Source organism: Maylandia zebra, linkage group LG23 (assembly GCF_041146795.1).
Source record: "Maylandia zebra isolate NMK-2024a linkage group LG23, Mzebra_GT3a, whole genome shotgun sequence".
Classification (NCBI taxonomy): domain Eukaryota; kingdom Metazoa; phylum Chordata; class Actinopteri; order Cichliformes; family Cichlidae; genus Maylandia; species Maylandia zebra.
The window spans coordinates 32,150,914-32,163,250 of record NC_135188.1 but is presented as its reverse complement, the minus strand read 5'-3'; the positions used below and the strand labels follow the sequence as shown (position 1 = coordinate 32,163,250).

At 39.7% G+C, this 12,337-nt stretch overlaps 1 protein-coding gene across 1 annotated transcript in view; it reads left to right on the top strand.

Moving 5' to 3' along the window:
- LOC101485979 (bone morphogenetic protein receptor type-2) overlaps positions 1-12,337 on the top strand; it is a 42,362-nt gene that overhangs the window by 23,017 nt on the left and 7,008 nt on the right. The window contains exons 4-8 of the mRNA XM_004570437.4: positions 6,225-6,332; positions 6,582-6,673; positions 8,858-9,088; positions 10,480-10,594; positions 11,709-11,869. Coding sequence (XP_004570494.2) covers positions 6,225-6,332; positions 6,582-6,673; positions 8,858-9,088; positions 10,480-10,594; positions 11,709-11,869 — 707 coding nt within the window. The remainder of the gene's footprint in view (positions 1-6,224; positions 6,333-6,581; positions 6,674-8,857; positions 9,089-10,479; positions 10,595-11,708; positions 11,870-12,337) is intronic.

Genomic DNA, 12,337 nt, shown 5'->3' with positions numbered 1-12,337 from the left:
ACAATCATCAACTCAAATACTTGGTTCTAATTGAACAGAAATTTCTATGAACTTGTAAGAACTGTGTAGAACATGAATCAGTCTGTGTCAGATCCTGAATTTCCACTGAAGTCACGGGTAAGAGGCAAGTGGAACCAAGATCTAGGACATTTGCTTTTTGAAGTTTTCAAAGGCTGCTAAATTTTGCCAGTGGTAGTTCACTCTTTGCAACATAGTACGCTGTTCTAAACAGATTTTCCAGGTTTATTTTTAGTATGTTATTTGCAGTTGGTGTTTGTTCCGGTAAAGATATTGCAGACTGAGCAATAATGCATTTCTTGCATTTCTCATGGGTTCTAATGGGGGCCTTTCTTAAAATTACATGTCCCAGTAACAAAGGCGCTTGTCGACTCAGAAATCGAGAGAAAACCAACAACACACCCGGCAGAACATTATGTTATTTACACGGGTGCACATAAGTGGTCTGCAGGTGCGCATTTGCTGTCAAAATAAAAGACGTGCACCAGATAAGAAGTTGCAACGCGTGTTTGCGTCCATATAAAAAGCACTGTTTTTGTCCACTAGAGTGGGATTTTCACGGCACATTCTGCACCAAATCTCTGTGCGTTCATCATTTGTTTGAAGCCAGCTCACCTCCTGCAACCGCTTTTCCGAGAATACGTGCTTCTTTTGTGGTTCGGACTACTTCTGACATTTGTTTGGAGGTGGAGGAAAACCAAAGTAATTGCTTAAAGGAGCTTGCTTCTTCGACATCTTTAAGAGTTCTAAACAAATGTCTGTCCTCTTCCAGAAAATCGTATGTACGCAAACACGCGTTGCACCTTCTTATCTTGTGCGCGTTTTTTATTTTGACAGCGAATGCGCACCTGCGGACCACTTATGTGCAGCCCTGGTTATTTAGCTCGTCATATCGCAGCCACAGAAATTCTTTTGTCCATGAAACCATAAAGCTGCACTTTCTTTTTGCCTTATAGTCTGATTTGTCATAACTTTTCCATTTTGTGGTAAGCTTTTCTTTGGCTGTCACTTCTTCACCCTGACCTGTCTTATTTGGCTCAGCTGAACTAAAATATATATCCTGCTGCTTTTACACACGCACTCACATAACCCTCAGCGATTCTCTGCGTGATCAACCTCTCACATGTTTAAGCTTGCTGCCGGAGATTTCACTTGTCATGTTTGCGTAGTAAGCTAACGATTAATAAGACGATGTCAGAGGAATTGGTGCACAAATTATCATCACTCACCAATCAGTGCTGTCGCTCTCTATACACAGTTCACGTGATTGCAAAGTGAAAGCAAAAAAACAAGCACAAATTCAATTGGATTTCAATATGTCACATATTGACAGTGGCTCACCGATGCCAATGACATAATTACCCAGCTACATTTCTGAAAGAATGCAAAAGCATTGACATATATTTTTCCTTCCTGCGATAGCCCGACGGGCAGGGCAGGGCAGAGAGAGATTTTGGTAGCCCGACTGGAAAAATCGCTAGCCCGTATTGCGAGCCCTGTATCTGATTGAGGAATCACTCATCTTTGGAAAAGAGAGTTTATTACAGATTTTGCGAGCCCTGGTTAGGGGTATTTGCTAATTTTCATTTCTCCAGTGTGAGAATTTACCCCTTTTCTGACCAAATAGTGAACTACTTTAAAACTACTTTAATTCGTCAACATCAAAATCACATCAAAATCTTAAGATGCGCTTTAATTAGCGACTACAGCTGTCACATAAGTTTCAATGGTGAAATATAAATTTCCTTTTCTTTTTTTTTTTAAAGCTTAATGCAAATGCTCCTGTATTTCAGTTTTGCCTCTTTGATGTTCTTAAGGCAGCAGAGCTGGCACTGTCTGGGATGGTTGGGAGATTCTAACAGTCTCTTGGTATGTTCTGTCACATGACTTCCTGTAAAACACTCTTGTTAATTATGAACTCTGTGACCTTGGCATTTCAGCCGAGCCTAGTCAACCCCCCACGTGTGCGCACTAGAGTGTGTACATCCATGCTCATTGTAGTATGTCAGTCAGAGTTGCCCTTAGGGTCTGGAAGCCATCAATTATTTATAAAATACGTGTGTTTCATGACATATCCATTGTGTTGACTTTTGTAACAGATGCAAGAAAGTGTGTTTGTGGACTCTCCACTGTTTGTGCACAGTAGTAGTATATGTGAGGGTGCGAGTGTTAAAATATTTAATATCTGCTTGTCTCCACCTCAGCTAACTGCTTTTATCTGTTATGGTAAGCAAAAACAGCCGACCATCTGCCTACTATTCTCTCTTTTTTACATATTTTCTTTTTCTCTTTAACATTCACTTCCCACACATCCTCTGTTTCTCTCTTCATAAACTGCTCCCTGGGCCATTCATGTTTGTTTTATTTGAGCTCTTCTTTTCTTTACGGCACACCCAAACATTTTCAGACACAAATACTTAAAATTGCATTCAGATAGTTGTGTGCGGTGGGTGACTTGCTATTTGGGAAGGAAGAAAAATTGCAACGTACTTTTTTAGTATGTTTAAAATCTGCTTGTTTTGTAGACCACTTTAGAGCGAGAGTTACTGCTTTTACCAAAGCAGCAGTAATTGTTTTTATTTAGCCAAAGTATTATACTAAGATCATCAAACATTGCTTTGAAATTCTTGCCATTTTTTATAGTGTTATTTTTTTCCCCATTAATAAACTCAAAAAACGATTGACTGTACCTTTTAATGCAAAGTTGTGTGAAATGTTATTCTAGGAACAATGTTAAACACAGCTAAACACTGTGTTAGCTGGCTCGACAAAACCTAAACCCTCAGTTAGAGGTGATGTGCGTCATGACAGTGGTTATCAGTTTTCTCTGTTAAGCCGGTCAGTCTACTTCTGGCTCCAGGTGCACTAGCATAAAAATAGATGTAAGCATAAAAATCTTTCCTATAAGTGCCAGCTACTCCAATCAGGGTTATTATCAGATGATGAGGATAAAATGGTATTAAAAATCTATTGAACAGCATAGAAAATATACCAGTTTGCAGCATTTTTATAAGTAGGATGAGATGTTAATGCTGCAGAAAATCGTTAATCTGTATATTTATCGCACAAGTTATTTATTTTATGCTGCATGCGGTGATGGCTGCATGCTAGAGCAGGCATCACCTTGTACATGTATCCCTAGCAGAAAGCTGGCTGCAAATCAAAGGATCAATGAAAAATATTTGATCTCCTGCTGAATTTGCAGTCATTGAGTAAAAAGTAAGTTACGTATTTGATCCTGAAGCAAAACATGATTTTAGTATGCGGCAGAGACTACTTGGCCCACTCCTCTTTACAGAAACTCTTGAAATTCTATAATTTACCATGGTGAAAAAAAGCCAACTTTATGACACAGGAGATTCTGAGTTTAACACCACTAACCTGCTAATCTCCATTTGTTGTGCACCCCTACCTCCCTTTTGGTTTCCAATTGCATCATCAGTCATCACCAATATAATTTAAGCATTAATGGGCCCCTTTATATTCTTCTGTTCATAGAATACAAAGAAAGAAGAAATTAAACAAACAGCCAAACATTACACCACAGAGCAAACACAATAAATAATTATACTATGAAAAGTTTTGTAATGCAGCAATCCAGTAAGTCCTTAACAGGCTGCTTGTTCTGCCTTTATGCAGTGTACGTTTTTCCCTTTTGCCATCAACAACTCCCTCATTAGCATTATCCGAGATGTGAAATGTAGTTAAGAGCACAGCTAGTCACTGGTCTCGTTATTTTGATGTATTTCTGCTTTCCTCTCATCATCTTTAATCTGTCTTCTGTCACAGCTTTTAAAACAATATTCAGCTACCTGTCTTGCTAACGTAACCCATGTGCATGTGGTGCAGCATTGTCATTTTGTAAATGTGTGTTATAGAGTTGCAAATGGTTTATCTTTAATATTATGATTACATCTGTGAGTAAGGCTACGTCCTTCCGTCTGTCCGTTTTCTCTCCCTTTTGGCCTCCCGACCACACTGAGACGGCGTTTTCGCTCATGGAAAACGCAGCGTTTTGAAAATGCTCTCGAAAACATACATTTGAAAACTGTGCTTTCGCATCGCAGTGTAGACAGCGAAAACGGAGAATTTCTAAAACATTGACGCATGTTAGTCATGTGATGCAGTCATGTGACCAATTAAACTAAGATAGCGGAGGGCAATTTTGACAGCCCTATTAAAGATTAATATCAGTCTGTACATGCTACAGATAGCTTTTCCTCAAATTCTTTAATTCTCACTTGCTTTTGCAACTTTGTACTTTTGTGTTACTCGCAGCAACAACTCCACCTCATTGTTAGTCTATTTAAAAAAACTCTGTGCTTTTCCTCGATATTTTGCCATGACATTTCAAAGAGCCGGAAAGTAAATAAGTGGCAGACCGAAATGAGGCAGGTTGAATCTTCTTACTGGCCGAAAACACTTACTGGAACGTAAGCGTTTTTGGCCATTTCAATGTGGACGCGCAACTCTGTGAAAACGACCAAAAACGGTAGTGTGGACGTGCAGCGTTTTCAAATCTATCCGGGCTAGTGTGGGCGTAACCTCGGAAGAGGAAAAACAATGTTTTTCACAGTGCTCCAGACAGCAATTAATAAAATAGCCTCTGTGGGACTCCACCAGTATAGGGGTATTTGGAAAAACAATCCTGTTGTACATGAAATTATAATAGTGAATGCATTTCCTTAAATTATACATCCATTTTTAGTACAAGCTGTGTTTTCTTACCTGTATTTTGGCACGCTGCTTCAGCACAAGAGCAGAAAAGAAGAAAAAACCCTGCTGGAATATGTGTTGCACCACTGTTCAGCTTGGTGCGTAAATGTGTGTCCTTGTGCCCGTATGTGATAGAAGCAATTATCTGTACAAGTACAGATAACAATCATCGATGGAAACAGGATTTAAAAATAATTGATAGTAAAACAAACTTTCCAGTATATCTTACTACTACTGGTTGTGTATGGCGTTATTTTTGTGCCACTATTCTGAGCGCACGTAAAAAAAAATTGAGCACATGTTAAAAAAAAAATTTGCAGGTGCAAGTGTTGCATTTTGAGGAGAAATTTATTTTGAGCAAAGAAAAGCTAAATTTGAGTGAACAAAATTCATTGCTGAAAATGTATTTCAGTGTTTGCTATTATCCATACACACACACAATAGCAGCCCCGCTTGCTCAGTTTTTGCATTTGCGCTCGCTCGCAATGTGTTACTTGCGCTCTCAACATTTCTGCCCGTGCATGTTCAACTCTTTCTCTACACGTTATATTTGTGCTACAAAACCAGCCAATCACAGACTTCGTGCAAAAAAATCTGATTGGCTGTTTTGGTCTCCAATCAGCTCGAAATGATGAAATGCAATATCTCAGAATCCATTTCGTCCAAAACTCAAATGAGGCAGTGGCGGAGGAACACAGAGTGGCGGAGTTTGAAATATTACTCCTTCTGGGTCACAAAATAAACTTTTAAGATATTTTCATGCGAGAATGGTGCTGTGTAAACTTCAAATATCTGCTCGATTTATCAAGACATCACATATTTGCATAAGTGCTCTAATGTTTTCAGAGATGCTTGCTCATAGGGGGTCATATGATTATTGGGTTTTTCCTCTGTATGTAGGATCTACCTGACAATACAAAGCGCCTTGAGGTGACTGTTGTTGTGATTTGGTGTGGTATAAATAAAATTTAAATAAAATTTAACTGAATGTAATTACAGTTTAGAATTACAGTAGAGATTCAATTCAATTCAATTTTATTTATATAGCGCCAAATCACAACATAAGTCGCCTCAAGGCGCTTCATAAAGAGATAAAACCCTAAGCTATGCCGTGGTAAAAAGGAAAAAAAAAACCTGTGAAAATGTCCAGTTATGTTGTTTTAATCACCTGATTTAAATAAAATCTTCTTAATGGTAATGGTTTGTATTTTTATCTGATGATGCTCGTGAAGATTTACACCCTTTTTATAGGCATAAATGAATCAATACTGTTGTATTGCACATCTCTTGTGCTCCATTGCATCAGACTGTACCTTTTAGAACTGGTAGCTGGGTGTAGCTGTAGTACATTTCTTTCCTCTGACTCTTATTTAGAAATCAAAGGCCAGAGAGTGGCTTTGACCATTAACCCCCAGCCTCAGGCCCAAATATAACAGAAAGGTCACAGTTTGATTTTTACTTTTATTTACAATGTTTTCATCTGCTTGTAGATCCTCCCACACTGGGCTACAAAGAGACGGTAATTATCGCCCTGGCAACAGTCTCCGTGCTGGCTGTGGTAGCTGCAGCAGCCTTCTTTGGTTACCGCATGATGCATGGTGAGTTGCCATGACGCCAAGGTGTGAGGAAGAGAATTCATTATTCAAGGCTTTTTAAATGTTTTTTGGTAGAATTTGATTAACTAAATCAGAGCTGTTGTTTTGCTTAAATAATAATAATGGATTGGATTTATATAGTGCTTTTCAAGGCACCCAAAGCGCTTTACAATACCACTATTCATTCACTCTCACATTCATACACATAAATGTGTCTATATATTTGTGTTTTTTGTATCCTGTGTATTATAGGAAATGGCAAACAAGGCCTTCACAATCTGAATATGATGGAAGCTGCGGGTTCGGAAAGTTCTCTGGACCTGGACAATCTCAAACTGCTGGAGGTCAGTGCGCACATCAGACTCCTTGTCCTCTTTTGTGGCTGCAGGAGCTGTGACTTGGAATATATTTAGTTTGGAGCTGCGCAGTCATCTTTCATAAGTTGAATCAGTTTGTTTTCTGGCCCAGGAAAGAGCCAGAGTATTTAGTGTAGCGGTGGGATGTGCCAGCTCAACATGATCAAATGAGCCAATAGGAAGAAAATACAGCCATGACTGAATTGTTGTCCAGCTATTTAAATACTCTAGATTTAGTAAGATTACTGCCATGGTTCCACACAGCACATTATTCTTAGTTTTTAATTGGTACAATAGGGATGTATGTGAAAATAGTAAAGTAAATCCCTCTTCTTCTTTTTTTCTCCTCCAAATCCTGAGGCCTTTATACTGGTGTTTTTTTTTTGTTTTTTTTTCTTTAAAGAGATGATGTTGCTTCTCCAGCATCTCTGCACAAGGTAGTGTGTTTTTGAGAGTACAGAGACTCTAAGCTAGAAAGAGAAAGGAGAAAACAAAAATGCACTCAAAATACATCAAGGATTCTGGTTATGTTTGTCATTTCAATGTGACTTTTATCATCTGATCACAACAGGAGGCATTCAGTGACAGGGGCAGGCATACAAAAATAGAAATGTGCTTACACTGTCACAGGATCCTGAAATCCTGATACTAAAGAGGGAGAGCTCATAATGTGATAGGAAGTCGGCAGAGTTTGGATGCAGCCACGTTAGCAATATAAACAAAGGACTGGAATACAAATTAATGCTGGATCTGATTAAAGTAAGTCCAGGGAGACAGCAGGATGGCAGCAAAATTTCAAAATCACAGTTTCACTTATTAAAATGTTTCCATTTAATGTCATCATCATAGTTCAGTTTCCTACAAACTCAATTTCTGCAATATGCTGAAATTTCCAAAGCAACACGGGCTATTTTTTGGTTGTTTACAACCTGATTCCTCAAATGAAATTCTGGCATTTTTCAGCCTGACTCTCAGTCTGTGACTCATGCTGAGTGCACTATCCCACTGTGGTGTATGGCAAGCATGAGCTTTCCTTTTAAAGCTAGGATTGGTTATCAACCTGCCAGTTTGTCCTTAGTAGTATTCACCATTTATTTCAAAGAGGTAAACACTTAAATATTCTGAAAAAATATGTGTAGTTGTGTCAGTAACTACTAATTGACCTAAAACATTCAGTTTTCGGCTGTCGGGGATCCCGAAGGTTCAAACTGACCTTTTAGGAGAAGAAATAAAACATTCAATCTTACATTTTAGTACATAAAGTATATTCTTTAAAAGACATAAGCAAACTCTTTGCTTTTAGTCACCTTATCACAAAATGATAGTAAATAGATCCAAGAGTCACAGCAGTTGATTGTCCCACAAAAAAGAAGCGAGTGTGTGTGTGTGTTAGTATATGTTAGGCCAGTTAAAATGAACAACAGCTAGAAAATACAATTTCCGTTGTGTACTTTCATGAGAGAAATAAGATATGAACATAATGACCCAACGACACTGGTGCAGGCATGTTTTTCTCCTCTTTCTGACATCTGTTCAGTGGGTTTAAATTCAGAGTCAGTGAGAGAGAGAGAGTGACATTTTGTTCAGGCAGGAGTTGAATTCAGAACACTGTCCTTGCAGTTTATCAAACGCAGGCACATGTTCCTTCACGTTAAACTGAGGGCTGGAAAGCCAGCAAACCTTACTCAGACAAAACAGGGTCCATTGTTTCCCGCAGTAGATTTTATAACCAGGCACGAATGTTTGGAGATGAAAATTGCCCAGAAATAAATGCCCTGGTAAATTCAGTTCTTAACCTCTTGCTGATGACTTTTTAGCCAGACTGTTTGGGGCTTAATGGCTTGCTGTTTTTTCAGCTCTCTAATTGAATGATTTGGCTGTTTAACTCTGCTGTTTGCCTGTAATTTACTTTCTTTCCTATCTGTCTTCTTCCCTGCCTGTCTGGGTTTGTTGTCGTACCTACCTCTGTTACCGTTTCTGTTTTTGGCTCTTTCGTGTTTGCAAAAAGTCTTTTCTGTGTGCTAGTGTTTCTGTAATAGGACTCAAACCAACTCAGACATAATTACCGCTTCATTCAGATATTCTCTTACTAGACAAACAAGTACCAAAGGTCTAGAATGTCAAAGAAGTCTATTAATAGTCTGCATTTCTTGCTGTCACCACCTCTTTCAGCTGATTGGGCGTGGCAGATATGGAGCTGTGTACTGCGGCTCTCTGGATGAGCGGCCTGTCGCCGTAAAGGTGTTTACTGCAGCCAACAGACAGAACTTCCTCAACGAATGCTCTATCTACCGGCTGCCGCTGCTAGAGCATGATAACATTTCTCGGTTCGTGGCAGCCGATGAGCGGACGGGCCCAGAGGGACGCACAGAGTACCTGCTGGTCATGGACTACTACCCACATGTGAGTACAGGGGAAGCAGTACCCATGTAAGTGTTATACATGAAGCATGTGTGTTCAGCATACAGAGTGTTTTCTTTTTCTTTTTACCTGCTGTTCCTTGAACTATTTGTTAAGCTTTGAGTAATGGAGGATTGACAACGCCTGTTTAATTTAATACTACAGAATTCTGGGAGAAGCAAACACAGCTGGTGCAGCAAATCAAACTCATGGCGTTTTAATAAGGAAGTCAGTCAATAATTACAGCAACTGTAATACGATTTCATGCTGCATCCAGCATCAATAATTCTCCTCACACTAGCTCAGCCAATTAAAGGGCATTCTCCAGCTAGAAAGGTAACATAAACACTGGCTGTTTATAGTGCCTCCATAACATCTGGACATATTAAAGCAGGTTCACTGAGAGAAAATTGTGGACACACACTTGATAATTTGAATGTGTTTCCTGTCAGTGTTTTGCCAATAGGAAGATAGTAATTTGAAGTAGCAGCATGAGAAGATGATTAAAACCTCTTCAGTCTATGTAAAATCTCCCACAACCAACATCTAACATGTCTTTATTGCAAACAAAAATGGCTAACTTATCCTGTTTTTTCAGTGTCATTATTGGAAGTGTGCTTCCAGCCATTCTCAAAATGTAGCAGAGAAGAGAAAAAATGTTGAGTAGGTTAAAAAGAGGCACATAAAAAGAACCTTAACACTGACTGCTGAAAGCTACTCTTAGGAACTCAACTTCAATTTTAATGTGTACTTAGCAAAAAGCTCAATATGCTTGTTGTCCAAACCTTGAGCTAATTACTAGTCAGCTGACTTGCAGTCCAGCCTATAAAAGGAACCTCTAATTTATGATAACCATTAGTCCTAATACACATTGTCATGGAAACACAGTGCAGTCCAGGATAGGAGACTGGGACACATAATGCATTCAAGTAAATGATAATATAATCAATTTAAAATGAACAGATGTAATGTAATTTTCTGTAGTAACGGATGCACAAATTGCCTTGTGATTGATTCTGAGAGAAAAAAATTAAATGTGTGTGTGTTGGGAGGGAGGGGGCGGGGGGGGTTGTTTGGTGCACTAGGCCCAGCCAAGACTGATGGAGATAATTGAAGCAGGAAATTAATAATATCCAATATAATTTCCACTAACCAGTTTTCATAGAGTTGTTGCTGATACCTATCATAAGATGTCATAACTTTATGCCAGATTTTTTTCATCTAAATCATAAATGACTTTTCTACTGCAGAACAATAAAATCACTGCAGTTGCCTCAAAACTCGACGGAAGTGCAGTGATAAGATGTTTGGTTCAGTTACACTGTGAAACTCTGCATCCTACACCATCTTAATTTCTTTGTCCTCTATATTCTTGTCCTCCATGTGGTTCTCAGGGCTCTCTCAGTCGCTACCTGAACATCCAGACCAACGATTGGGTGGGCAGCTGCCGACTGGCTCACTCTGTCACCCGCGGCCTGGCCTACCTGCACACCGAGCTCTTTAAAGGAGGTGAGCTACACAGAGAGATTTAGAGTTAATTACTACCAAGACTGCCGCTTTCTCCTGTTACTGAAGCACAAACACATTTAAAGAATTGTCGTGGGAAATGGGAAAGTATCTTTGTTTTTAGCCCAGTTAGTTTGTTGCTGTGTTTTGTTTTTTTAAAGAAATGCTTTGGATAGCCTGTGTTTCTCTTTCTCCGCTCTGTTCCTAGTACTTTCAGCTGTCTTACTTGCGGCACACTGCAGCTGCACGTGGGTCAATTTGTCTTAGAGTGCTGTATATCCCTGCATTTTGAAAAACACACGTACACACTTAGCACACGCCCAGCCATGGGTATTTATAGACTGGCCTCAAGCTAGCCTCAGAGAGAGGGGAAAAGGGAGACAAACAAGAGAGGAGAGATAGGAATTGAGGTAATATGCGAATATCCCTGTAGCGTAGAGCTCGCTGGAGCCAGAGTCTCAAGTCACCAAACCTCAGACTGATTGGCTACACTTGGCCCTCCTTTTTTTCTTTTTTAAGAAATGGCATGGGAAAGAAGATACACTAATACTTTTTGTGAGTAAGAGAGACTGTAAGCCCAACTTGCAGCACAAACAAGATAAACTTGTATTATTTTGCAAAGGAAAAAAGACAGAGGGGGCTAAAGTCACAGGCAACAGGGACAGAGGAAGCTGGTGTTTGTTAGCTCTGTGCAGCAGCTAACAGCAGAATCTCTTGCCCCCCCCCCCCCCCCCGCCCCCCCATTGGTCCTGCACATCAATAGCAGGCAGCACATAGCTGTGGTGACTTCCACAGCTTGCAGCAGTCTTCAGTGCACCCTCTGCTGGACAGAAGGATACTGCAAGTGGAGGCCATTGATATGATCTTAATCCCATTGTTGTAGATTAGATTAGAGGATTTAGTTGTCTGTTAATAGTGCAGCTTGTTTTGAACAGTGAGTAATGAGGGAAATCTGAATCTATGCATATATGAAGCCTTTTTTAATCAATTATCATTCATTAGCAAATCCCACAAAACCTGCTTGAGTGTGCTGTCTGAGAGGTTTTGGGAGTACTGTACATGCTAACATCCTTAATGAAAAAGAAATTAGCCTAAATTTTGCAATTCTCCCTTCAAGACTTGTATAAGCCAGCGGTTTCACACAGGGACCTGAATAGCCGAAACATCCTCGTCAAAGCCGATGGCACGTGTGTCATTATCGACTTTGGCCTTTCCATGAAGCTGACAGGGAACAGAGCAGCACGGCACGGGGAAGAGGAAAACGCCGCTATAAGTGAGGTGAGTGTTCAGGAGGAAGCAGAGGATGCACCTGTATTGATGAGTGTAGTCTACTAGAAAGACAGCAGCAGAGGCAGGCAGTCAGGGTTAAGCACGTCTCTGTATTTGCTTACTAAAACGGGAGTAGACAGCAAACAGCAAAGAATAGACTGCATCTTACAAGCATCAAGTTCAGATGAAATAAAATGGCATGGCTACTGAACTAAACACGGAGAGGCTATAGGCTACAGGAGATTATGTTTCTATAGAAAACAGTCAATGTGGTTTCTGGCATATATGCATTCATTTAGTTTAGCACTTTGTCAGCAAAGATATAGCCTGCTGATATTTTGTCAAAGCTGAGATTATGAGATCTAATAATGTGATCCAACTACATCCACAGCAAACAAAACCCACCTGTGTCGGTGTTACAGTATTTCTGGACAGTTTAACAGTTCCACCACACCCCCACTTACACCTTCTTTGTCT